Source organism: Elephas maximus, chromosome 4 (assembly GCF_024166365.1).
Source record: "Elephas maximus indicus isolate mEleMax1 chromosome 4, mEleMax1 primary haplotype, whole genome shotgun sequence".
Taxonomy (NCBI): domain Eukaryota; kingdom Metazoa; phylum Chordata; class Mammalia; order Proboscidea; family Elephantidae; genus Elephas; species Elephas maximus.
The window spans coordinates 55,906,694-55,930,849 of NC_064822.1; the positions used below are offsets into that span (position 1 = coordinate 55,906,694).

At 45.9% G+C, this 24,156-nt stretch overlaps 1 protein-coding gene across 12 annotated transcripts in view; it reads right to left on the bottom strand.

Annotated features, from left to right (window-relative positions):
• Window positions 1-24,156, bottom strand: part of CACNA1C (calcium voltage-gated channel subunit alpha1 C) — an 896,734-nt gene that overhangs the window by 81,745 nt on the left and 790,833 nt on the right. For 7 of the 12 annotated variants that reach the window (XM_049885094.1, XM_049885093.1, XM_049885090.1 and 4 more), the window contains one exon: window positions 1,030-1,113. The exons of 1 other annotated variant lie outside the window; for it this stretch is intronic. In XM_049885094.1, the coding sequence (XP_049741051.1) occupies window positions 1,030-1,113 (84 nt within the window). Of the gene's footprint in view, window positions 1-1,029; window positions 1,114-1,711; window positions 1,796-24,156 lie in introns of all 12 variants that reach the window. 4 more of the 12 variants (XM_049885095.1, XM_049885091.1, XM_049885099.1 and 1 more) reach the window with 2 other exon arrangements.

The window sequence follows — 24,156 nt, forward strand, 5'->3', positions numbered from 1 at the left end:
AACATGCCAGGTAACAAAAAGACATGTGCAGAAACTGGTAGAAACTGTATAGGAGGAAGCAGCTCTTGGGAGGGGAACACAGCAGAAGGCCCCGGAGTGTAGGGGCTGGAGTTTTGTCTGAGGCCAGGGAGCCAGGAGCAGAATTATGAGGGGGCCAGGAAATGGAGGAGAATCAGGCAGGTGCAAGTGTCAGTTAACTCTGGTGGGTTCATGTGGGAGAAAGGTACTCATCCAGAGGCTGCTTCCATGCAACCAGGAAGAAAAGCTCACCCAGAACAGCTCACCCAACAACCTGGCTCTTTAACTTCTCCAGAGAAGAGGGGTACCAGAAGGAGTCCTAACATGGCTAGTTTGACTCTTCTCTCTCAATGAGCCTGGAGGATGCCAGGCTGACTGCACGGGCAGCTAATGTTAAATTGAGATGGAGCCTATTCAGTGTGAATCTAATCAGGTGGTCCTTGGGTGAGAGTGGGCCAATGCTGACAATGCAGGCAAAGTCATAACCTTAACTCTGGGCATGCACTCAGAGACAGCTGCTTTCCAAGATGCTGCGTGAGTGGAAAGGCAAGAGGGGGAGGAGTCAGAGGTCTGAGGGTGAAGGTAGAGGGTTAGAAGATGTTTGGGTCCCTGCCCCAGTAGCTGCCCAGAAGTTGTAAATATCTCTTCTTTTTCTCACTCCATGATTCCCATAGCTGCATCCTCCTATACAGGGTGAGTCATGCCAGGCTGATTATAAGGGAAGAAAGAAAAAGATGCAGCAATCAAAACTTAAAAGGAAAGGGAACTCCTAGCTTGTTCCAAAAGTTAAAAAAAAAAAAAAATAATCAAAACTTTTCAAAGTAAAGCAATAAGAAAATATTTCTTTAAACCAATTTAAACAAACAAATAATAATTAAAAAAAAAAAAAAACTAAACTAAAAATAAGGAGGCAGGGAGGAGAAAATAAAATGAAGTAAAAAATAAACCGGGGAAAGACAAATGAATGTTAGAGCAGGCACGGACAGTTAGGTACAGACGCCATGTACTTACGTTTACCTCGGTGATTGCTATATCAACAATGCTACCCACAACAATCAAGGCGTCAAATGTATTCCATGCATCACAGAAATAGTGCTGCATGGGGCAGAGAAGCCGAGGAAGAGAGAGAGAGGAGAGAGAAAAAAAACAAAAAACAAAAAATAAAACAACAAACCAACAACAAAGAAGGAAAATAAAACAAAAGGAAAGAGAAAAAAAAAAAAAGGCATGAAAGAAGGGAGAGAAGAGAAAAAAAATGAGAAAAGAAAGAGGTTACGTGGGCATATTAAATACTCTCTTACCACTCTATAGTTCTGGCGGCTCAAACCTGGGTAACCTGGTTTTCGCAGGGTGCAGAGGCCTGACAAAAGCTGAGTTAGTCGAAAGGTTACACTTGGATGTGACCACCCTGGCAGGGGGCTGGGCGGCGCCTTCCACCGCCTGCTCCCTCTGTGCACTGGGGACCAGCACAGCAGGATAGAGCTGGGACCGTGAAAAAAAGGAGGAGAAGCTCCCACTTTTTTTCCCCACAGGACGACGGCAGGTTCAATAAAAAGCATGACTGGAGGGGGGTAAAAACAGGAAATTAAAAAAAAAAAACAACTCAAAGGAGGTAAAGAGAGAGAGTAAGAGAGAAGGAAACAGAGAAGGAAGGAAGGAAGAGGTTTCCTGGGCAGGGCAGAGTAATACTCACATTAGTCTCACTGAGAATGACGTCAATTATGCTGCCAATTACGATGAGGAAGTCAAAAACATTCCAGGGATCACTAAAGTAACCCTACATAAGGGAGGGGCAGGCAGGATGGGGATTAAAAAGGAATATTAGATAGACAAGAACAGAGCAACATCATGACAGAATCATCGTCCAGGCACCTCAGTGTTGCTGCTGGAGTCCGAGCGCCCACACAATGGCCAGGAGCCCAGGAGGGGAGGGGGAGACAGGGAGGTGTCTAGTCCAACCCTCCTTCCTGCTCCATAATTCCCATCCTACAGTCCATCCCACCTCACCACCCTCCTTAAAGGGACCCTTTCCACTTTCCGCTAGGGGCAGGAGTGGGCGTGAGGGCAGGGTAGTGTAAGACAGAGCCGTTCAGGGATAGTTACTTTTCGGTCCACGTTCAGCATCTCCTACAACCCCAGTTCTCTTCCATTGAAAGGGTCTATCTGGAGCGAGGGAACGCAGGTATATGACCTCTTAGAGGTGAATGGGCTGTGGTCCTATGGGTGCTGCTGGGAATTAAAAAGGCACTTAAAACCACAGCAGTATGTGTGGGCCAGGTGGGTGGCCAGGTCATCTGGGCTCAGGGGTGACTCATGTAAAGCTCAGAAGTAACAAGAGGACCAAATCATTCACAAGCTGGATTCTATGCAGACTGAACCAGGGTGATCCTTGTTCCTGAGGAGGGGTATCAATCATTTCCATCCTAAAGTGAATAAGGTTACTGAAGCCTTTCCTGAGGACAATTTTGCTAGGGGTAGTCTGGGTAGAGGTATGGGGACACAGACTTCTCAGGAAGGAAATGAAGGAAGTGGTGCCACGGAGGAGGATTTTGGAACAGAAATGGAAGGCCAGTGTCCTGACTTCATCATTTTGTCTTATACAGATGGATTTTATTTGTTTTATACCACATTTATAAAAAGGAAGACATAAATGTTCTTAAAAGGCTTTTTGAGGTACCTGGACAAGTCATCAACCAATGGATAGGCTGTCCTGGATTCCTTAGAGGACCCTAGAGTCCTGAGTGGGTGGGCCTTTTACAAACAGCTGATGGGTGTCCTGGGTCATTTGCCTCTCTGGAAGGTGTGGGAGCCTAGAGAAGGATGCTCTGTGACCACTTGGGGTATACCCTTACAATTCAGGAAAGTCCAGGAACAGGACAGTCCTATTCCTCATGATCAGAATGGGAAGGACTTTTAAAGAGATTTGCCTTTTCTCGAATAGGACATTTGCTCCTTTAGTTTTTCAGGGAATATTCTGCAAAGAGGATAAGATGGGGCTGGGCCACATTTGCTCCGCAGAACCAGCATATTCCTGTTTTCTCAGACACTAGCTAGGGCTTCCAGGAGACGGAATTCTAGAGATAGCGAGTGGGTACGAAAGCATTAAGGGTTTTCTGAGAGTCTCCCAGCTCTCTCTCCCTAGCTTTCTTGATGGCTGCCAACTCTTCTTTTTATTTTTAACTCACGAGAGCCAAGAGTCTGTGCAATTCCATTTCCTCCTGGCTCTACTCAGCCCATTTCACCTCCCCACGTCCCAGCCATGCCCTCTTTCCAGAGGGACAGCAAGACGTGCTGTCCTGGAGCTGTTATTCTTAGTGTGGGAGGTCAGGTCACGGGGAAAGGGGCCTCTCGGTTCCCAGGCATTTCTTCCAAAAGAAAACAGAAACGCCACCACGGAGACTATGGCTGGCCAGACTGGGGAGGCAGAGGTTGGCCAGGGCGTGGGTTAGGTGAGGGTCAGCTTTAAACCATGACTTCCCTGTTGGCTCCCAGAGAATTTTTCTGAATATACAAGAGCCTCTGAGGCAGAGAGAGAGATTTCTCTCTCCCACGTAAGTCACATGCTATGAGCAGAAAACAACCAACTCCCTCCCAGGTTCTCAGATATCATTTATAGGGCAAACGGAGAACACTGATTTTGTAGGAGGAGGAGGGGGAAGAATGAAGACCCCAGTGACCTGTATATCTGTGTGTGTTTGAAGATTAGATTTTGGAAAACACTGGGGGGAATATCTCTAGATATGATTACCATCTCTGTGGGCAGAGCTATTTCAGAAAGGAAGGGAAGAGGGGTCAAGGAAGAGAAGGGAGAGAAACAGGAACAAGAGCAAACTCCAGGAAGATTCAGCATCTAGCCTAGAAAAAGTGGTAACAAAACATTATTTGGGTTGGGGGTAGGAGGAGAGCTAGGAAGGTGGGAGTCTGAGGGCTCCAGAAAAGAGAAAGAACTAGAATCTTTTCATCCACCAGAAGGACCTGAAACAAATGGGTAAGATGGCCTTGGTCTGCAGCACCTCTGAGAGAGGAGAAAAGGGAAAGGAAGAAAGGCAGAGAGCAGGGCAGAGGCAATGTGTTGAAAACCAGATAAACACACAGAGGTTAATTCCAGAAAGCGGCTGGCTGCTGTTGTGCACCCAGGGGAACAGCTGCGACTTAAAGGGACCCTGTCAGCCTCCTGGCTGTGCATCACTCGTCACCATTTCTCCTGGATTTCTTTGTGCATGTGCAGATGGAAAAGGACACAAGGCACTCAGCTCCTCGTTGACCAAGGCTCTCATCCAACCCTTAGCAACACCACTGGCTTTCGTTGGATTGGTTGGCTCTGTTAGGGTTAGTGTCTGTGCCTTCCCTTTCGTGTTACTGGAGGCTTTTGACTGACGTCTCTGTCCTGTGGTTACTGGCTGAGCCCAGTGCCAGGGCCTCCACTGGCTGAAGAGACCAACCAGTTGTTGCTACAGGGCCTCTACCATGCAGTCCCTAATGGGGTGCTGTGGGCCCCTGAGGAGATGTACACACACTGGAAAGTGGGGGTCCTTTCCAAGAGTGTGGTAGGTGACAGAATCCCTTTAAGAGGCAGCTTTTCATCCCCACCAGTATACCCTCTTTCCCGCCCCTCTGCCCCAGGGCCCCATCAGTCCTCCAGGTCAGGACTGTGAAGCTGTTTCCAACCCAACTTTCAGGTTTCCTTTCCCTTTGTCAGCCTCTTCCTCTCACCCCTTCAACAGCCCCTTCCTCCCACCTGCTCCACGCCCATTCCAGAAACAAGCCCTATGGCCTCCACTTTAGTCAACAGGTTGCCTAAGGGAGAAAAACCTAGCCAAATCCCTAAGCAGGCAGGGCCTGGTAGGAACTACTTTTCCTACATTCTCTCTCTCACACTCACACACCTATTTTTACCCCCCCGCCCCCCCACCCCCACCACTTGCTGGAAACCACTGGCAAAAGGAGTCTTGGGGGTCTATGGAGGAGAGAGGGTGGGAAAAAATCATAGATTTTTTTCTCTTAGAAATTCAGTTAATTATACCTGTCACTCTTTCTTTCCCTGGTGAATGGGGCCCAAATGGTGGTGTATATGTCAGGGCTGGGGAAAGGGTTTTCTTGGCTCTCCCTGAAATGAACCAAACCTCTTAATGTCCAACTCCTCAGAACCGAGCAGGGCTGATCATCCAGAAGGGGTCGTGTTTTCAGGGCAGGAAGACTTTCCCTCGCCATTCCTAAATTCTACAGATTTGGTAGATATCCCATTTCAAGTTCCTAGTCTCTGGGGATGAGGTCAAGACCATGGGGTTTTCCTCTCATCCTCCTGGGGAGGGTCTCATGCTCCTCCATCTGGTTGAAGGGTGGCCCTGCCTACGGATCTGCAGTTGCTCATCCCCTCAGCCAGCATCCCTTCTCCTGATTGCTGCTGAGCAGTCCACTCACTGGCTGATGTGGGTTGAGAAAATTCAGACCAAACTGATACTAGCTTCAGCAAATCGTTATTAGGAATGAAAAACTGCTGCGAAAGTGTCAAACGATACCTTTCACATGCACATGTATTTTGGATTTTCCCTTTGTTTGGATTATCTGTGCCCTGATTCACCTCCATCATTGGAGATATTCCAAGTTGAAAAAGGCAGTATAGTACAGTGGTTAAGAGCATGACCTCTGGAAGTAGACTGCGGGGGTTCACATTCTACCTCTGCCACTTACTTGCTTAAGCAAATTGCAACCTCCGTTCCTCTGTTTCCCCATCTATAAAATGTGATAACCACAGGGTTAAAGTGAGGATTGAAGGAGACAATACAGGGAAAGCACCTAGAACTGTGACTGGTCTGCAGTAAGCACTAAATAAACCAAAAAAATCAAACCCATTGCTGTCCAGTTGATTCCGACCCATAGCAACCCTACGGGACAGAATAGAACTGCCCCACAGAGTTTCCAAGGAGCGGCTGGTGGATTCGAACTGCTGACCTTTTGGTTAGCAGCTATAGCTGGCTGTAGCTCTTAATCACTGTGCCAGCAGGGTTCCAAGCGTTAAGTATTAAAAAAACAAACAAATCCGTTACCATTGAGTCAATAGTCAGAGCTAAGTAGTTAAGCCATTTGGTGGAGGTAGGGCCTAAGGAAGGAGGTTGGGGGCAAAGATGGCTGGTACTCAACCAGGGAAAGGGGTCCCTGAAAGAGAGCAAAAGCCCCTGGCTTGAGTGAACAAGCATTTGAGAAAAGGTATCTGAAGCTGGCAGCTGGGCCAAGTTCTTGTAGTGGGGTGGGGGAAGCACTGATCTTCCCTGGGTTCCAGGCTGTGGAACTGAATGATGGGGGAGAGTTGAATAAACCAGGGACAGGAGCTGAGTCCTGCTGGCAGCAGCAGTGGCGATATCTCTGAGTGTGTCTGTGAAGAGCTGATCCCATGGAATATCACGGAACACAATGGTAACTGACACCCCAAGCAGAGATAATATAAATTGTATTACATTAGATGCCATTTAGACATAACAGTAATCTTGGAAATTAGTGGCGTCTAACTGGAGCACACAGCTGCTTGAGGGGCCCCTGGCAGCCTGGGAGGGAGTGAGGATTTCTACATTTTCTGTCAGCTCCTTTCCTGTGATATGTTAATTCTAAAGCGCCTCAAGGCACACACTACACATATAGCTCCAGTCCTAGGGAGAAGGGCAGGAGCAGGCTGTGGGGTGGTGGCTGTGCCTCCGATTCCAGGGAATGCCATCCTTGTCCCCACGAGAGGAGGCCCGAGGCGGGTGGTGGTGATGGGGTGGGGGCACTGCTCTCTTTTAACTGGACACTTTCTGCTCCTTCTCCCCTCTCTCATGAAGCTAAAAACCAGTTGCCAATAAGTTGGCTCTGACTCATGGAGACCCCATGTATGTCAGAGTAGAACTGTGCTCCATAGGGTTTTCAATGGCTGTTTTTTTTTTTTTTTCAGAAGCAGATTGCCAGGACTTTCTTCCAAGGTGCCTCTGGGTGAACTCAAATCTCTAACCTTTTGGTTAGCAGCCGAGTGTGTTAACCGCGACTTAGGAGTTAAAATTAGAGCCATTACTCCCTGTCCTTGAGAATAAAGAATGTGACCCAGCTAGAGTGACAAGAACTCACAAGGACATATCAACTGGGCCCTAAAGTATGAAAACAATAGCTAGGACAACTTGAAAAACATCTTTTATGAGATCTTTCACATAAACAAATACTTAGAGCAAAAAAGACCCAAATATTTTCTACTCTTTTCTTTTTCTATTAGCATTTAGTAAATAATAAGATTTGTTGCACCAATGAAGACCCTCCTGACTGTCCTTACTGAAACTTGCACCAATGATTATTAAGAAATTCAAAATGTAGAATCACAGTGATACAGCAGTTTTTAGCCAATCTATGAAGATGTGAAACTTTTAATGATTTTACCCGTTTGTAATGTCAATATATATTGATGATTCTGTAACATTCCTCAGACTCGGGCAGACACGGCGCTGGCAGCATGCTCGTCCGTTTCCCACTTTTGCCTCTTGGAATGTATTCCGAATAAAATCTTTCATCTTGCTTTACTATAACTTTGTGGCAATTTTACCCTAGGACAACTGTTTGCGCCACCCAGGGACTCCAGAATTAAGCTAGTTGTTACTTTTTCCTCACTAGGAAAGTTTCAAAGCCTTTATTCATTTATGCACCTCACTAACACATAATGAGCACTTACTAGACGCCAGGAATTCTGCAAGGCCTGGGCATACAAAGATGAGTCAGATCGCTCGAAGCCTACGGGTTCGCACTGGGAGCAGATGAACGCTCAGAATTACGGGCTGGGTGCTTTCTGAAGGCCTCAGGAGGTTCTTGTTCTGCCTCAGTTTGCACCTGGGTAGATTGCAGGATCCCAATAGCTGCTCCATCCTATAATGCTGGAATAAATGAGCTGATTTCTACAAAGGACTCCTCCAGGACCAGAGTGTTAAAGGGATGTATCCGTAGAGCAGGGGAAGGGTAGGGGAGACACACTGCGATCTATGCAGGCAAGTTCAAGTTAAAATGAACATAACAAGGAGCTTTCTTGTGGGAGAAGGGAAAGCAGAGAATAGACAACCTTGGGAGTGGGTAGAACAAGTAGAAGCAGCCCTGTACCTTTGTCTTGGTAAAGAGTTTAAACCCGTGACAACCTATTCCCACCTGCCTGCCTCTAATCCAGCTGACCCAGGCCCTGAGACAGCATTCCCAAACCCAGGTCTGACAGTTTCCTACCTTGCTTGAAACCCCTTCAATGGTCCCACTGTCCACCCTACCTTCCTCTTACCCTGTCCCCATCTCCTTCCTGACCAAATGGGCTATTCCCTCCTTAGCAAAAAGGCAGGTATGACCCACTGGGATCATTAGAGCCAGCGACCTGCCCCCACTTTAGTGAACAAGATGTGAATGCAGTGGTCTGCTGCCTTCACTTCCAGAGATGGGCCTTGACTTGTGTAGGCAAGTTACCTAACCTCTCCGTGCCTCAGCCTCCTTTAAGTAAAATGGGGATAATAGAGGGAGAACCCTTATAAGGTTCTGTTAGGATTAAACGAGTTGCTGTAGAATTGATTCCAACTCACGCAGACCCCGCTTATGTCAGAGTAGAACTGTATTCCATAGGGTTTTCAGTGGTAGATTTTTTCAGAAGCAGATCACCAGGCCTTTCTTCTGAGGCTTATCTGGGGGACTCAAACCTCCGACCATTCACAGTTAGCAGCCAAGTGTGTTAACCATTTGCACTGCCCAGGGACTCCTTGTGAGGATTAGTTGACTTAATACATGAAATGTACCTATGGAGCCTGGCATAGAGCAAGTGCTCAATGCAGGCTGGTTGCTGCGTTTGTTACTATTGATGTAGTTGCTGTTACTTTGTACTCACTGAGAAGCTACCTTCTCTTGGCCTCACTGGTTACCTTCCAGCACTGCCTGGCAGCCTCTTGCATCTTGGAAGACCCTTCCTACCCCTAAAACTGGACCATCTAGAGCAGTGGCTGGGAGCACAGGCTGTGCCGCCAGCCTGAGTTGGTTGGGGCTTACATCACAGCACCCCGTAGCTTTGGGAGTCCCCCTTCCCTCTCTCAGGCTCTGTGTATTCCAGGTTCCTTCCCAGTGGCAGGGCTGGAGACAGAGAACCACAGCGTACTTTCCCATCGAGCTTTTTTACACAGCGTGAATAATTTTCCACATTAAATAATTAAATGTAATAGCTAATACCACCCTTCCCACACGAAGGCTTTATGCAAGTCACATACATTTTTTTTTTTTATCATTCGTAGTGACTTTAAAGCTCTCAAGCACCAGGCAGGAAAGAAGCCTGTCACAATGTTGCAATAATATGCAAATCTCCGGGTACCAGAGCTGTGGCGAGGAGGCCCCTCCCCGACAAAGCCCATTTGTGCCCGTCTGCCGTGCCCCGTTCAGCATCAGGTACCTTGTGGGCATTCCACAAATAAATAATAACCAGGGTAATGCTAACTCACTGAGCAGGCAGCAGCTAGCCCTACGTAGCACAAACCTCTTGATTCAGTGCTCTCATCGGAGGGCGAAGGAGGGCAGAGGGGCTGTGCAGAGCTGTTACATTTCATCCACTTACTGCCTCCCTTCTTTCTCTTTCCCTTTCCTGCACCTTTTAATGTGGTGTATTGTTGTTGTTGTGTGCTGTCCAGACAATTCTGACTCATAACCACCCTATAGGACACAGTAGAACTGCCCTAAGGGGTTTCCTAGTCTGAGATCTTTATGGGAGTAGATCACCAGGTCTTCTCTCCCCAGAGAGTGGCTGGTAGGTTCAAACCACTGACCTTTTGGTTTGCGGCTGAGCTCTTTAACCATTGCACCACCAAACCAAAGCAAAAACCAAACCCGTTGTCATTGAGTCTATTCAGACTCATAGCTACCCTATAGGACAGAGTAGAACTGCCCCATAGGGCTTCCAAGGAGCAGCTGGTAGATTTGAACTTTTGACCTTTTGGTTAGCAGCTGAGCTCCTGACCACTGTCCCACCAGGTTGCATCACCAGGGCTCCTTTAATGTGGCATATGTAGTGAGTTTCTGGTTTTAGGGGCTTCCACTGATGGGGGGAGACACAATGGTTTCTTAATAAACAACAAAAAAAAAACCCAAACCCATTTCCATTCAGTTGATTTTCACTCATAACCACCCTATAGGACAGAGTAGAACTACCCCACAGAGTTACCAAGGAGTGCCTGGTGGATTCGAACTGCTGACCTTTTGGTTAGCAGCCGTAGCACTTAACCACTACACCACCAGGGTTTCCATGGTTTCTTGATAGTGTGGATAAATAGGTTTCAACTAAAATTAAATAAAGAGGCTAAATGAAGTCTTAACCAGTAAACTAGGTGCCGTGGAGTTGATTCTCACTCATGGCAACCCCATGTGTGTCAGAGTAGAACTGTGCTTCATAGGAATGTCAATGGCTAATGTTTTGGAAGTCGATTGCCAGGCCTTTCTTCTGAGGTGCCTATGGGTAGACTTAAGCCTCCAAACTTTCGGGCAGCAGCTGAGTTAACCATTTGTACCACCCAGAGACCACCTTAGCCTAAGGTTGTTGTTAGTTGCCGTCAAGTTGATTCCCACTCATGGCAACTCCATGTGTGTAGAGTAGAACTGTGTCATAGGGTTTTCAAAGCTGTGACCTCACAGAAGCAGATTGCCAGGCCTGTCTTCCAAAGCACCCCTGGCTGAATTCCCCAGGTCAGTGAAGAAATTGAAAATCAGACATTCCAAGGTAGTTCATATTTCTAACACTGAGCATTGGCCAATAACCAGCACCTGAAGATAAGCTGAGTCTTACTGTCCATTACACAATTACCCATAAAAGGTATTCCTCCTGTAAGCATTTCCCAAAGTATGTTCTGTAGAACATAAGTTCTGTCAGATGTTGACTGCCATTACAAAAAATCAACAAAACAAAACAAAAAAACAAAAGTCCTGTCCTCCAATGAGTCTGGAAATGTGGAATCCTATAGCTTTTACTCCAGAGCTTTGATCTGGAAAAATTTCAGGGTGTATCACATATTAAAGGGCCTGTGCTGAAGAAACCAGTGTAACTACATTTAAGCCAGTATTTCCCAAATCTATGTGACCATGGAAGGAGCCCTGGTGGCGCAAGAGTTAAGTGCTTGGCTGTTAACCCAAAGGTTGGTGGTTCGAACCCACCCAGCCATTCTGTGGAAGAAAGACCTAGCGATTTGCTTCTATAAAGATTATAGCCAAGAAAACCCTATGGGGCAGTTCTACTCTGTCACATGGGGTTGCTATGAGTTGCAATAGACTGGACAGCACCCAACAATGACAACGTGACCATGGAATGAGATCCTGCTGGACGTCGTCCCAGATGACGGCTATATAGGCATCAGAGGCCACTTCCTTCACTTTCCATCCCTGCTCTCTCCCATGGTACAGCAGGGATCCCCTTCAAGAGTCGCAAACTCTTAGGGTGGGCTGGGAGAGTTTCCTTCTAGGATGTTAGAACTTGTAATTGAGAGGCTGGAATAGATGTAAATGATAGGTATGGGGGTTACTGTGTTAGCATCTGGAGAGAGAGACAGATATGAGTGGTGAGTCCCTGGGCGGTGCAAATGGTTAACATTCTTAGTTGCTAACGAAATGGTTGAAGGTTTGAGTCTACTCAGAGGCAACTCAGAAGAAAGGCCTGGTGATCTACTTCCAAAAATTAGCCATAGAAAAAGTCTACAGAGCTTAGTTCTACTCTGACACACACGGGGTCGCCATGAGTCAGAATCGACTCGATGGCAACTGGTTTGGCGTTCGGTTTAAAGATGGATAAGAGATAGTACTGCTCAAAGACTCTCCAGTCTTGCTGGAAGGATAAGGTATTTACTGCCAGAGCTCTGACTAAGTGCCAAAAAGGAGAAGAAAGCACACTGGGAGTTCAGAGGCGGTAGAGATCACTTTTGGCTGGGTAGATCTGGGAAGGCAACTTGAAGAACATAGCATCTGAGTTGGGCCTGGAAGAATGGTTGTTGTTAGGTGCCCATAGAGTCGATTTTCCATTCATAGAGACTTCATGTGACAGAGTAGAATGGCCCCACAGGGTTTTCTAGGCTGTAATCTTTACAGCAGCAATCACAAGGTCTTTCTCTCACAGAGCTGCTTGGTGGGTTTGAACTACCAAACTTTTGGTCAGTAGGCGAGCACTTAACTGTTGCACCACCAGGGCTTCTTGGAAGGATGGTATAGGGACTTTACTATCTATTACATGGAAAAGACGAATAGTGATTATCCATTCTAAATAAAGCCCAGGGCACAGGTAGGAGACTAGGGGGAGATGATGGCTAGAAAGTTAGACTTGGGCCAGCACATAAAGGTCTTAAATTTAAGGCAGAGGACTAGCCTCTGTGGAGAGTCAGTGCCACTGCAGATGTCCACGCTAGGCTTTGGGGTGAGTAATCTGATAGTGGTACTCAGAACTAATCGGAACCATGAAGAATAACGAGTAGGTTTCTGCTAGTGGCCAAGGGGAAGAGAGGAAAGGGTGGCTGGGGAAGACAAGGCAAAGCAAGAGTCAACAGTCTTGATTCTTGAATGTGACCTAATCGTAAGCTTTATCCTTTCATTTCAAATCCTAAATCCTAGGCCCACTAGAATGTCATTTCCTTTTTCTTTGGTCAACATCTTGGGCTGTTCTTGGCCACCTTCCCAAAGAGCTAGGGTGATCAAAGAGCAGTGACCAAGACCCGGATTCCTGGAAGGGGTTTCGAGACCCCTATACTTCTAATGACTATTAAAAAAAAAACCCAAAACCCATTGCTGCCGAGTTGATTCCAACTCATAGAGACCCTATAGGACAGAGTACAACTGCACCACAGGGTTTCCAAGAAGTGCCTGGTGGATTTGGACAGCCGACCTTTTGGTTAGCCGCTGTAGCTTTTAACCACTATGACACCAGGGTTTCCATTAATGACTATATGGGGATGAAAAACTCTTCCCTCAAAAAGGACTCCAAGACCTGTGTATTTCTTGCCAGGATTGTCCCCACTTGGCTGAAAGTAGCTGTTGAACTCTGAAGATCTTCCCTGAGACCCCACAGAAGGTCAACCAGGACACGGAGAACTGAACCAGCCAGATTTTTGTGCCTAAGGGCTGACCTAACTATTGTATGGGCAGAACGGAGGTGAGGTGGTAGTGGTGGGGAAGAGGGGAGAGAAGAAGGACTGTGAAGAAATGATGATGACTGTGGGAAAATCTTTGTCCCTAGCTTAAGTACTGTAGAGGCAGAGAAGGGAAACCTCAATGCCCTTACCACGTATTTTTATATGAAGGAATCTCGTAGCAAAAGAGAAGTTTAGTATAGGAGGTCTGTCTTAGCGTCTCCCTTTACAGAATAATGAGGCCCTTAAATTCAACCTGGGAAACCCTGGTGGCCTAGTAGTTAGGAGCTACAGCTGCTAACCAAAAGGTTGGCAGTTTGAATCTACCAGGCACTCCTTGGAAACCCTATGGGGCAGTTCTACTCTGTCCTATAGGGTTGCTATGAATCGGAATCGACTGGATGGCAACGAGGTTATTATTATTATTATTGTAAATTCAACCCTGCATGGCTGGGCAAAGGAGAGGTCCTGGGCTCCTTTTCAGATACGTCAAGTGAGCACTTGGAAGCCCTTTGCCTTTGAGCTCCTCCTGGGAAAGGGATTTCTAGTACAGAAGAAAGGGTAGCATTATTGGGAGTCCTTGTATGTTTATCAAGTGAGGACATGGAGGAGGGAAATACCACACATTTAAGAAACCCCAGCCTCTGGACAGCAGGGCAGCATTCTGGCCTCTCTGTCTTTCCTCAGCTTCTAGAAGGTCTGAAGGACAGTTCCTTCCCTTCTCTGCAGCTGGCTTAACTTATTCATACTTTTGTGCTATGAATTGGTGTCTTCTTCATCCCTCATTTTAGCCTTTCTGGCTCTTGGCCTCCTGACCCCTTTTCTTCTCATTTCTCTTCCAGTTGCCTTCCTATTCCATCCATTCTCCATCTTCTCCTCTCCCAGGACATGGAGGCTACTGAATAGGATTCTTGGAGTTTCTACCTTTAGAGCAAAGTACATGGTGCTGGTTCTTGAAACTGAATCTCCAGTTCAGAGTGCTTGTCTGAATTCCAGACTTCAACTGCCCATGTAAAACTTTTTATCCTAACATGTCTCAAAAGCCCTCCTTTAACTGGGTTCTCCCTATTCTTCTCTATTTCAACAATGGCACCACCATTTCATCCATCTAGGACAAGCCAGAAACCTTCGAGCCATTCTTGGTTCCTCCTCCTCCCCCTCACACCCAATTTACCTCAAATAATATCATGACTTAGCCAACTTCACTTCATCTCTATTACCGTGACTACACCTCCAGCAAGGGGCTCCTAAGTGCTCCCCGTATTACCCCACACCAGTCCATTCTCCACTAAGCAGCCAGCATGCTGTTTCAAAAACGTAAATCAGATTCTGTAATTCCCCCCCGACCCCCCGCCGTTTATCGCTTCTGCCCCACCCCTTCTGTAAACCCTGGCGGCGTAGTGGTTAAGTGCTACGGCTGCTAACCAAAAGGTCGGTAGCTCAAATCCACCAGGCGCTCCCTGGAAACTCTATGGGGCAGTGCTACTCTGTCCTATAGCGTCGCTATGAATCGGAATTGACTCGGTGGCAATGGGTTTTACTATGATCCTGTAGGGCTGCTATGGGCTGGAATTGACTAGACGGCAAAGGATAATGGGTGCTAGAGCCTGTGTGCTAGGGAACCTTTCCACTCTTCCCCTTCACTTGTTTCTCTCAGTTCCCAGAACAAGTTGAGCTTGTCCCTATCTCAGGACCTTTGTTCTTCCCTCTGCCTGAAATGTTCTTCTTCTGGTTCTTTTTCAATCTCCAGGGCTCAATGTAACTAGTGCCCTCCCTGACCACTTTATCTGAAATAGGCCCCTCTTCCCTACTACTCTCCCTTGTGGTAGCCTGTTTTCCCCATTGTAGCAGTCACTCCATTTTGTAACTTCTTTGTCTATTTGCTTCTTGGTGTCTCCGGTGAGCCCTATAAAGGCGGCACGGCACCATGCCTGCTTGTCCTCAACATCTTCATGAGCAGGGAGCACCCTGTAGGTACTCAAATAGTCTCTATAGAAAGGAAGGATGGAAAATGTAGTACTGACATGTGAAAGTTACAGAAGGCACATTTCAGCTTCCCAACAGAGCTGCCTTTAGATATTGAGAGGCCTTTACAGCAGAAAATGTTGACAAGAAGGCTGGAAGACCACCTGTCAGGGATGTGTGGAGATTTCTGCACTGATGGAAGATCAGTGGTCTTAAGGGTATTTTCTGACATTAATATTATGACTCTCTTTTCCTCGCTCTCCAGTTTTATAATTCTTATCCATTCATGTGTTAAATGTTCACTGTGCGCCTACCACAGGACAGACACAGTGTGAGGTAAACACTGGGGATACAAAAATGAATATGAAACAGAACCTGCTTTCAAGGAACTCAGCAGTCTAATTTTTGTCTCCACAATTTGCAAGTCTTTCCATTGCAAGCGTGTGTGTATTTGCGAGTGTGCGGGTATGTGCGTGAATATGTATTAGGCTATGGTTTCACTTTTCTGAGCCCACCTTTCAAGTGATTGCCCCTTTCCTGAAAGTACTTGTCACTTCAGACTTGGAAAGGAAATCCAGGAAATCTAAACCAATCCAAGGAAACATGGGGGCCAAAGACAGCACAGTCAAATGAGAGGCAGAGAGGAAACAAGGAGCTTCAGAAGACGCAGAGGACATAGAAATGGAGCGACGACATTAATTTCCATACAGTTGCTGTTGAGAATGGCTTACTTTCATTTTGTCTCTGGTTTTCCTACACTAGTACTGCTATAAGGAAGAAACCTAACATTTGCTGAGGACCCACTAAGTGTACGGCAACATCCCAGCCTATTTACATTTGTTGTTTCAATGGGATGTAATAGAAAGAGCTTGGCATTTAAATTTCCTACATCTGGATTAAGATCCCAGGATGGTTACGAAGATTAAATGAGTAATGTTTGTTAGGGTGTGTACAACGGGAGGGGCACACAATAAGCACTATACAAATGTTTGTTAAAAACAAAACAAAACCAACCCCCGCCCCCCCACAAAACACTAAAAAACAGAAAAAACTAGCTCTATGATCTTGAACCCATTACTTAGCCTTTCTCTGATCTTCAGTTTCTTCAGGTGTAAAATGGGAGGCCGTGATAATTTACTTACAGATTGAATGAGATAATAAATGTAAAATACCTAACCCAATGTCTGGTTCATCAGACACTTATACATGTTATTCACTTCCCTCCTTGCTTCTGACTGTTACTTAACTAAATTTGAGGTGTAGGAATTGATACATTGGTTAATGTGCTTATGGATTGTTTCTTAAGTAGGAATATGAGTACTAGGCTTAGCAGCAGGGTTTCCAGTGATTAATGAGATGATGAGCAGGGGGACTCCACAAGACCCCAAAACAGACCAGAGTCAGGGAGGCCCACTCTTTAAAAGGCAAAGTTGGCAAGAGTAGGCTAACCAGCCTACTTGTATTCACTGCTGTGCCCCCTGTACCAAGCACACTGTCTAGTACATGGGATGCTCAATAAAATATCTGTTGGGTTGCTGGTGAATTTTAGCCTCCAACAAAACACTAGTTAACAATAAACCAAAAAAACCAAACCCAGTGCCGTTGAGTTGATTCCAACTCATAGCGACCTTATAGGACAGAGTAGAACTGCCCCATAAGTTTCCAAGGAGCGCCTGGCAGATTCAAACCGCTGACCCTTTGGTTAGCAGCTGTAGCACTTAACCACGATACCACCAGCGTTTCCTAGTTAACAACGTACAGGGAGAATTCTTGAAATAAATGATATGAAGAATGACAAGGCTTAGGGGACAGAGGAAAGAGAGGAAATGGTGAATAACTGAGCTAAAATCTTGTAAAGCCCAGTAATGGGTTGCATTAGCCATAGGAAAGGCTGAGTAATAATTTTAGACATTAGTATTGCATGGTTTATACTACGTCTTATGCAATCTAACTTCAAGGATGCATTAGAATGAGCCTTAAAATTATATTACGGTGTTAGGCAGAAATCTGGCTGAAGGGGTAGAATAAATGAGCTCAGGATGGGAGAGAACAGAACACTAGAATTGCAAAAGGATCCATTTGAAAATGATAACGGACAAGAAGAGCACAATAAGGCAGAAGCTGAAGTTCCCTCTGTGCTGAGTTAGAGGGCTGGGTGCAAACTCCCCAGGCCTAGGGATCCTGCCATGTATCATCTGGGCAGCACTTTCCCCAGACGCCTTAGTTACTTCTTAGACATGATCTCTTTCGGGCTCACCATAGTCTGCTAAGCCAGTTTCCTATTTTACAGAGAAACTGAGACATGGAGAGAGCAAGTGGCTGTATGAGCTACCTATTCCCCACCCTCCCACCCAACTAGCTCATTCAAGGTGATGAAGTAGCATCCTGGTTTCCTGGTTCTCAATCTACCAGAATTTTCTTTCTTATTGAGACCTCACGGCAATAGATGATCAAGCAAAGAAATAAGGCAAACATTGATTTTGTAAAAAATTAAGCCTTGCAAAAATGATTGCATAATGCAAAATGTACGGTTAACTTAAAATTGTTAACGAAAAAACCAAACCTGTTGCTGTTGAGTAGATGCCAATTCATTGCAACCTTATAGGACAGAGTAGAACTGCCCCATAGGGTTTCCAAGGAGTGGCTGGTAGACTCGAACTGCAAAACCTTCTGGTTAGTAGTCAAGTTCTTAACCATTGCGCCACCAGGGTTCTTATTGGCAAGTGGCATAGCTGGAGCCAGAGGTAAACTTGGGAGATAAAGGAGATTTCAGCCAGCAATGTAAATTATCTGGTAGAAATAAACCGAGTTTCTAAAAGATTCTTACTTAAAAAAAAAAAAGGAAATGGCCCTGGTGTGAACGCTTTCCTACTGGTCATCTCACTTTCCCCTGCCTTCTCTGGGCCCTTTGCTATGCTCTAAAGAAAGAGTCCTGAAATTTCTATCATCCCATGGAAGAGCAGGGGAAATCAGTGTCTTTCCTGCCCTCCTGATGGAATCATGCCCACAGGGTCTTTCTGGCTCCTCAGAGTCCAAGACGAGGGCATTTAGAGAAATTTTGGTCTTGTCATTCTTCTCACTCCATTTGCCCCAGGCTGCCCCAGGGCTCCTATGGGGCAGCTCAGGGCATGGTATCGTTCGCTGAACCTCTCCTTATACTGACTAGTGGCTTCTCTCATACAGGCTCACGCATCCTCCTCTCCTGTGGCTTTGTTTCTATTAGACTTAGCAACATTTGGGGACAGTGGTAGTTCAGTGGTAGAATTCTCACCTTCCATACGGGGAGACTCAGGTTAGATTCCCAGCCAAGCCAATGCACCTCAGCATAGCCACTGCCTGTCTGTCAGTGGAGGCTTGTATTTTGCTATGAAGCTGAACAGGTTTCAGCAGAGCTTCTAGACCAAGACAGACTGGGAAGACAGGCTTAGCGATCTACATCCAAAAATCACCCAATAAAAGCCCTGTGGGTCACAATGGGCTGATCCCCTTATGCATGGGGTCCCCATGAGTCAGGGGCCAACTCGGTGGCAGCTAACAACAAAGAAGTAACATTTAGGAACCAAGCCTTTGCCTTTGCTGCGGTATGTCAACATGCCTGATTTTGAAAGTTAATGGAAGACACATTCCAAATATGTTGCATTGGCCTGCATAGGAAAGTAGGCCCTGCTCACAGTTGGTAAAAATGTTTCTCTCCCCTAGATCAAACAAGTAAATCTCTTAACTGACTTGGAGCTTGAGTGGTCTGCTGAGGTTGCTACCCTAGCTTCTCCACCTACCAGGTAAGTGTCAGAATCCTGGCCCTTTTCCTTGGGAGCAGCTTGTTCATGGAGGACGAGGACACCAATGCCCAAAGCAGTGAGCCTGAAGAATTTGCACCCTCAGCTCTGGAAGCCCCTTTCTCATACATACAGAGGACGGATACCCCTGAAGAGCTCCAAGTTGGCTGGAGGATGTGGCTTATAAAGTTGTTAGGGTGTATGAGGAAAGCTATTTGCAAATGGAAACCAGAGACTGGATCTTTAAGGAAAACAGTTCTAGAATGGATAGAGTGGAAAGAGTAGACTGAGAACCTTGGGCTGCTGAGTTTCTTTGCTGAAGCAGGTGCTCTCCCAGAGTGCTCCCTATGCAGCCACCTCCCCATTCCAGCTTTCCTGATCTGCCTGTCCAAGTGGGAACTGAGAGTCTGACCCAGCTCTAGTCTGCCCCTTTTGACACAAGCCCAGTGAAAAGAAGTTAGCGAGTGACGGCCCTTTTGACACAAGCCCAGTGAAAAGAAGTTAGCCAATGATGGCCCTTTCTATCCTGACCACATCCTCAGGGTATCTCCCAAAGCTCCCACCTTGACAGAGCTTGTGCCCACCCATGTCAAGGCCAAGAATCATTCCCAAGAGCAAAGGTTGTTTCTAAGAATAACAGTATGCAGTGAGAAGATTGCTCTACAGGCCATTGAAAGTCATGTGATCCCTGACAGCTCCCATTGGAAAGAGAGGAAGCCTGCCTTCATGCCAGCAACACCCTCTCTCAGGCTCAGAGACTGCTGAGATGTAGAGCAGGCTGGCCCTGCTCAAATATCCATGGTGTTGACCACCAAGAGGACCATTCAGAAGTCCCCTGACTCTTCCTTGTACAGATCAGCTGTTGCTCACATGGGTGAGACCTGAGGAAGGCTGTGCCCATCCCTATGCTTGGGGGAGTGGTTCTAACAAAGACAGAGCATTTGTCCCTTCATTGTCCTTTGCAGCTCTGATTCTGGTAGCACCTCATTAAATAGGCTGCCTGCTAGTTATGACTCATCCCTAGTTCTGAGCCAAGGAAAATGCTGAGAGGCCCATTGATGCAGTCTTCAGGGTAAGAGACTAGAAGACAGAAGAACTTGGCTCTTGGTCAGCATTTGCCATTGCTACAACTTCACCCTCCTTCTGCCTCTCTGCTCTCTGAGAAGAAGCCATGGCTCCATTGCCTTCATTTCCTCTATCCTGAAAGATAATGTGGGCCTCAAAAAAGTCTTTCAAGTAGGGAAAATATGGTGGCAACTGAATTATTGCCCCATTGTTAATTGATATTCTGAAAGTATTGACTAAACTCTTTGTGTTTAGGGGCAGGCTGAAGGAGTCATGGCTCCAGATAACTTAGATGACTTGCTATGAGGGATACTGGGGTCAAGCAGCAGAAGCCAGTGGGCAGTGTGAGGCTGCTGGCAGAGCTGGAGCTGGGGAAACAACATGGCTGGAAGCCTGGCCTCCACTTTGGAAGTCATATCAACGCTATTAGGTAGCAAGTCCCTGGTTAGCAATTGGGATGTATAATGGCAAGGTTCTGTTCCTCTAGGGTAGGCGTCAGATAAGAACCAGGTAGGGGATTAGGGATCTCAGATTTCAGTTTCACCGGGGCACTAAAATGCTCATCAGAAGTCCAAGGTACTGGGACAAAGAGTAGCTGGGTACCAGGGCCCACCATAGGCACACCCTTTATTGGGCCTACAGCAGCAAGATTAATTCCAGACCACACCTGGGAGTGAGAATTTCTAAAGCACTCTCTGCCTTAGTTAGGATTAGTTCAGGAACTGAATGGGAGAGAATCTGCAGAGGAAGGGCCTTAGCACTTGCCTCTGACAAGGCCTAGAGAAATCCAGGGATGACTGGGAGAACCAACAGGAAAAAAACCCCAAAAAAACAAAAAAACCCATACCTGTTTCCTTCAAGTTGATTCTGATTCACAGTGACCCATAGAACTGCCCCATAGGATTTCCAAGGAGTGGCTCGTGGATTCAAAATGCTGACCTTTTGGCTAGCAACCGAGCTCTTAACCACTGTGTCACTAGGGCTCCAACAGAGTCAGGAGAAAATCCACACTGGGATTGGAGATCCCAGGGCAAGAGAATATCTTAGTTCACCAGGAGGGGTGCCCCTATATGAGTCCAGCAGAAAATTGCCAGCTGGAGAAAGGGTACAGTGGGTGAGATAAACCATCTGGTTTCACGGAAGCCAGAGCAGCTGTGCTGAAGAAGCCAAGGCTTCTAGAAGATACCAGATACCGGAAATGCCATGGGGAAGAAGCCCGGTCCACTCTGAGGCACATGGGGTCGCCATGAGTTGGAATCAACACAACCACTAGCCACTGTGGCTATTTAAATGTAAACTAATTAAAATAAAGAAATTATTCAGTTGCACTAGCTACATTTCAAGGGCTCAAGAGGCACAGATATAGAACATTTTCATTTATTGTAGAAAGATCCATTTGATGGTGCTGGTCTACTGGCTTTACTTCACCGCTTAGGTTTGAAATGCCTTTGGGTCCTAACATGTCCCGTCACATGAAAGTGCACCCTGCGGCATCAGTTGCTATTATTCAAGAAAGCTGGGCCATGATGGGTCAATGAGTGTTTTCACTTTGCTTCCTTTCTCCTCTCTGGACTATTTTCAGGTTGGGATAAATCTAAAAAGGGAGGCCAAGTCTTTGATCACAGAGAGCTGCCAGGGTCAAATCTCTTCTAGCTTCTTCCTGTCGGGGAAGATGCTAAGAAGCAGAGTACTGGCTACTCCATGAGTGGGCAGTAGCCCAATAAAGATGCCGTTAGCCAAGGGGAATGAGGTTAAGTCTAGAAATAGCAGTCCCTGCTAGCACCCTTTCATGAACCATATGGAAGATAGGGAAGAGAGTGGTTAGGAACCTGCCCTTTGGGCAAGGTTCTAGCTTCTTGGGCAGACCACTTCTGCTGGGGAGGGGGAGCCTGCAGCCTCTCCTCTAGCTCTCCCTCCCCTCATTGCCCTTGTTGAGACATCATCAGTAGCAGATTTCAGGCAACTGATGTCATTCCTTCTGGTACTGAAACCTCTAGTAGGCAGTAGAGTAGCTGTGACTGACATTGTTCCCCAAACCAGGTTCCTGCATCCCTTGTCCATGGTGGTGCTACATGCGCTGACACCTTGGGACCACCCAGGGTCATCCTATTGGCCAAAAAGGATTTGCCGTGTGGCTCCCTTTTCTCCTGCCACCCTCACCTTGGGTCAAGTTCCATTTGGATTTTAACTGGGATTGTGCAGAATCTATGGGTCAGTTTGAGAAGAAATAACACCTCTACAATATTGAATCTTCCAATTCATGAACATGATATATCTCTCCATTTATTAGGTTTTCTTTAATTCCAGTCTATAAAAATTATAGTTTTCTCTGTAGGGATCTCACATATTTTTGATTAGATTTATTCCTAGACATTGAATATTTTTTAATGTTGATTGCAAACGATATCTTAATTTTTTATTTTCTGTCTTTGTTGATAAAATTCAGTTCATGGTAAGAGGACAATTCAGCTATTTAATTACCCTCAGTCCATTCCAATCAAAAATTTTTTATGCTGACCAACTTGGTTCTGCACAATCATACAGGACCCAGGTAGCATCGAGTTATCTCTGAATTATTTCTCCAAGTTCTAGGGAAGGAATTTCCTCTGTCTTATTGTTAGGTGTTCAAATCTATACTACTGTTATCTAACTCACTCTTTTTGAACCATCACCACAGATTCCTAAGGTGTTGGTGGGGGACTGAATTTCTCTAATCTGGCTTTATTCACCCTTTTTGTGTTTGGAGCAGGGTGTGAATTTAAAAAGTTGGGACACTGTATTTAGAGTCAGGATTTACTTAAATTCATTTTCCATGAAGTGCTGAGGAAATGGATAGAAATGAAGACATTGGGAACATCAATTACCACGAAGACAATGGAAGAAATGAAACAAGAGAACCCAACCAACCAACCAACCAACCAACCAACCAACCAACCAACCAACCAACCAACCAACCAACCAACCAACCAACCAACCAACCAGCCACAGAGAATAAGAGGATAGAGAAAAAAATTCAAGCAGTAATAACTCCAGATGACTTCTCCCTGGCTATGATTAACGTCAATCTTCTATATCTCTGCTGCCTAACTATCCTGTTACAGCTAATGCTTGGAAGTGCAGGCTCACTTATACTACATACAAACAATCATGCTAATGAAATACTTGTGCGATATGAAAACTGTTGTATATTTTTTTTTGGTCACTATTAGAAGCTGCTTGTTCTTGGGCCAGATCCAGCTGGATATATCTAACAGAGTTTCAAGTAGTTTCTGGTTTGATTTTGTGTCTGAAATTTTTTGGGACGTTGCTCCTTAGAAGTGAGGATGGTGAGACTTTGTCTCACTTACTTTGGACATGTTATCAGAAGGAACCAGTCCCTGGAGAAGGACATCATGCTTGGTAAAGTAGAGGGTCAGCAAAAAAGAGAAAGACTCTCAACAAGAAGGATTGACATGCTGGATGCAACAATAGGTTCAAAAACAGCAACAATTGTGAGGATGGTATGGGACCAGGCAGTGTTTCTGTTGTACATAGAGTTGTTATGAGTCAGAGTTGACTCGATGGTACCTGGCAACAACAACAACATTCCTGAATGAAGTGAACAACTTAATGAGAACCCAGGGAACCCTGCTGTCTTCAAGGTCCCTTTCAATCGTCAAACTTCTTTGGCTAGCCAGAGCAAGTGAACTTTACCCTCTATTACCAGAAGTCCCTTTAGGGATATTCATGGAACAGAGCCATTTTTCTTTTTCTTTATATGACAAATTGAATCTGGTGGGCATGAAATGCAAATGGCCCCAGGATGGCTCTCTTCTTTTTGGGGGTAAAGTCTTTCTAATTTTATCCAGTCTTCTCACAATAGAAAACCACAGGTTAAGAAAACTAGGAAGGAGTTTAAGGTTTAGACCATCACAGCTAGTTATTTGGTAGGAATGGGATTGTTTCTGGAGCTTTGGAATTTAGGTGGAGTGTCCTTCAGGTTGAGTTCCCTGGAGGTGCCAGTTTCATTTGCTTCCTTGGGTAGGTTTGCCTAATAAATCTCCTGTGTTCATGAGGCATGATTCAGAAAGTCCACTGCAGGGCTCTGCAGACTGCATCAAACATCATCAGAAACACATCTGAGTCAATTGTGGAATGACTCAAGGCTCTGAAATATTTAAACCGTACGTCTCATAAAACTAGATGAAAATGGTGCCAGTTTCCCTACTGAG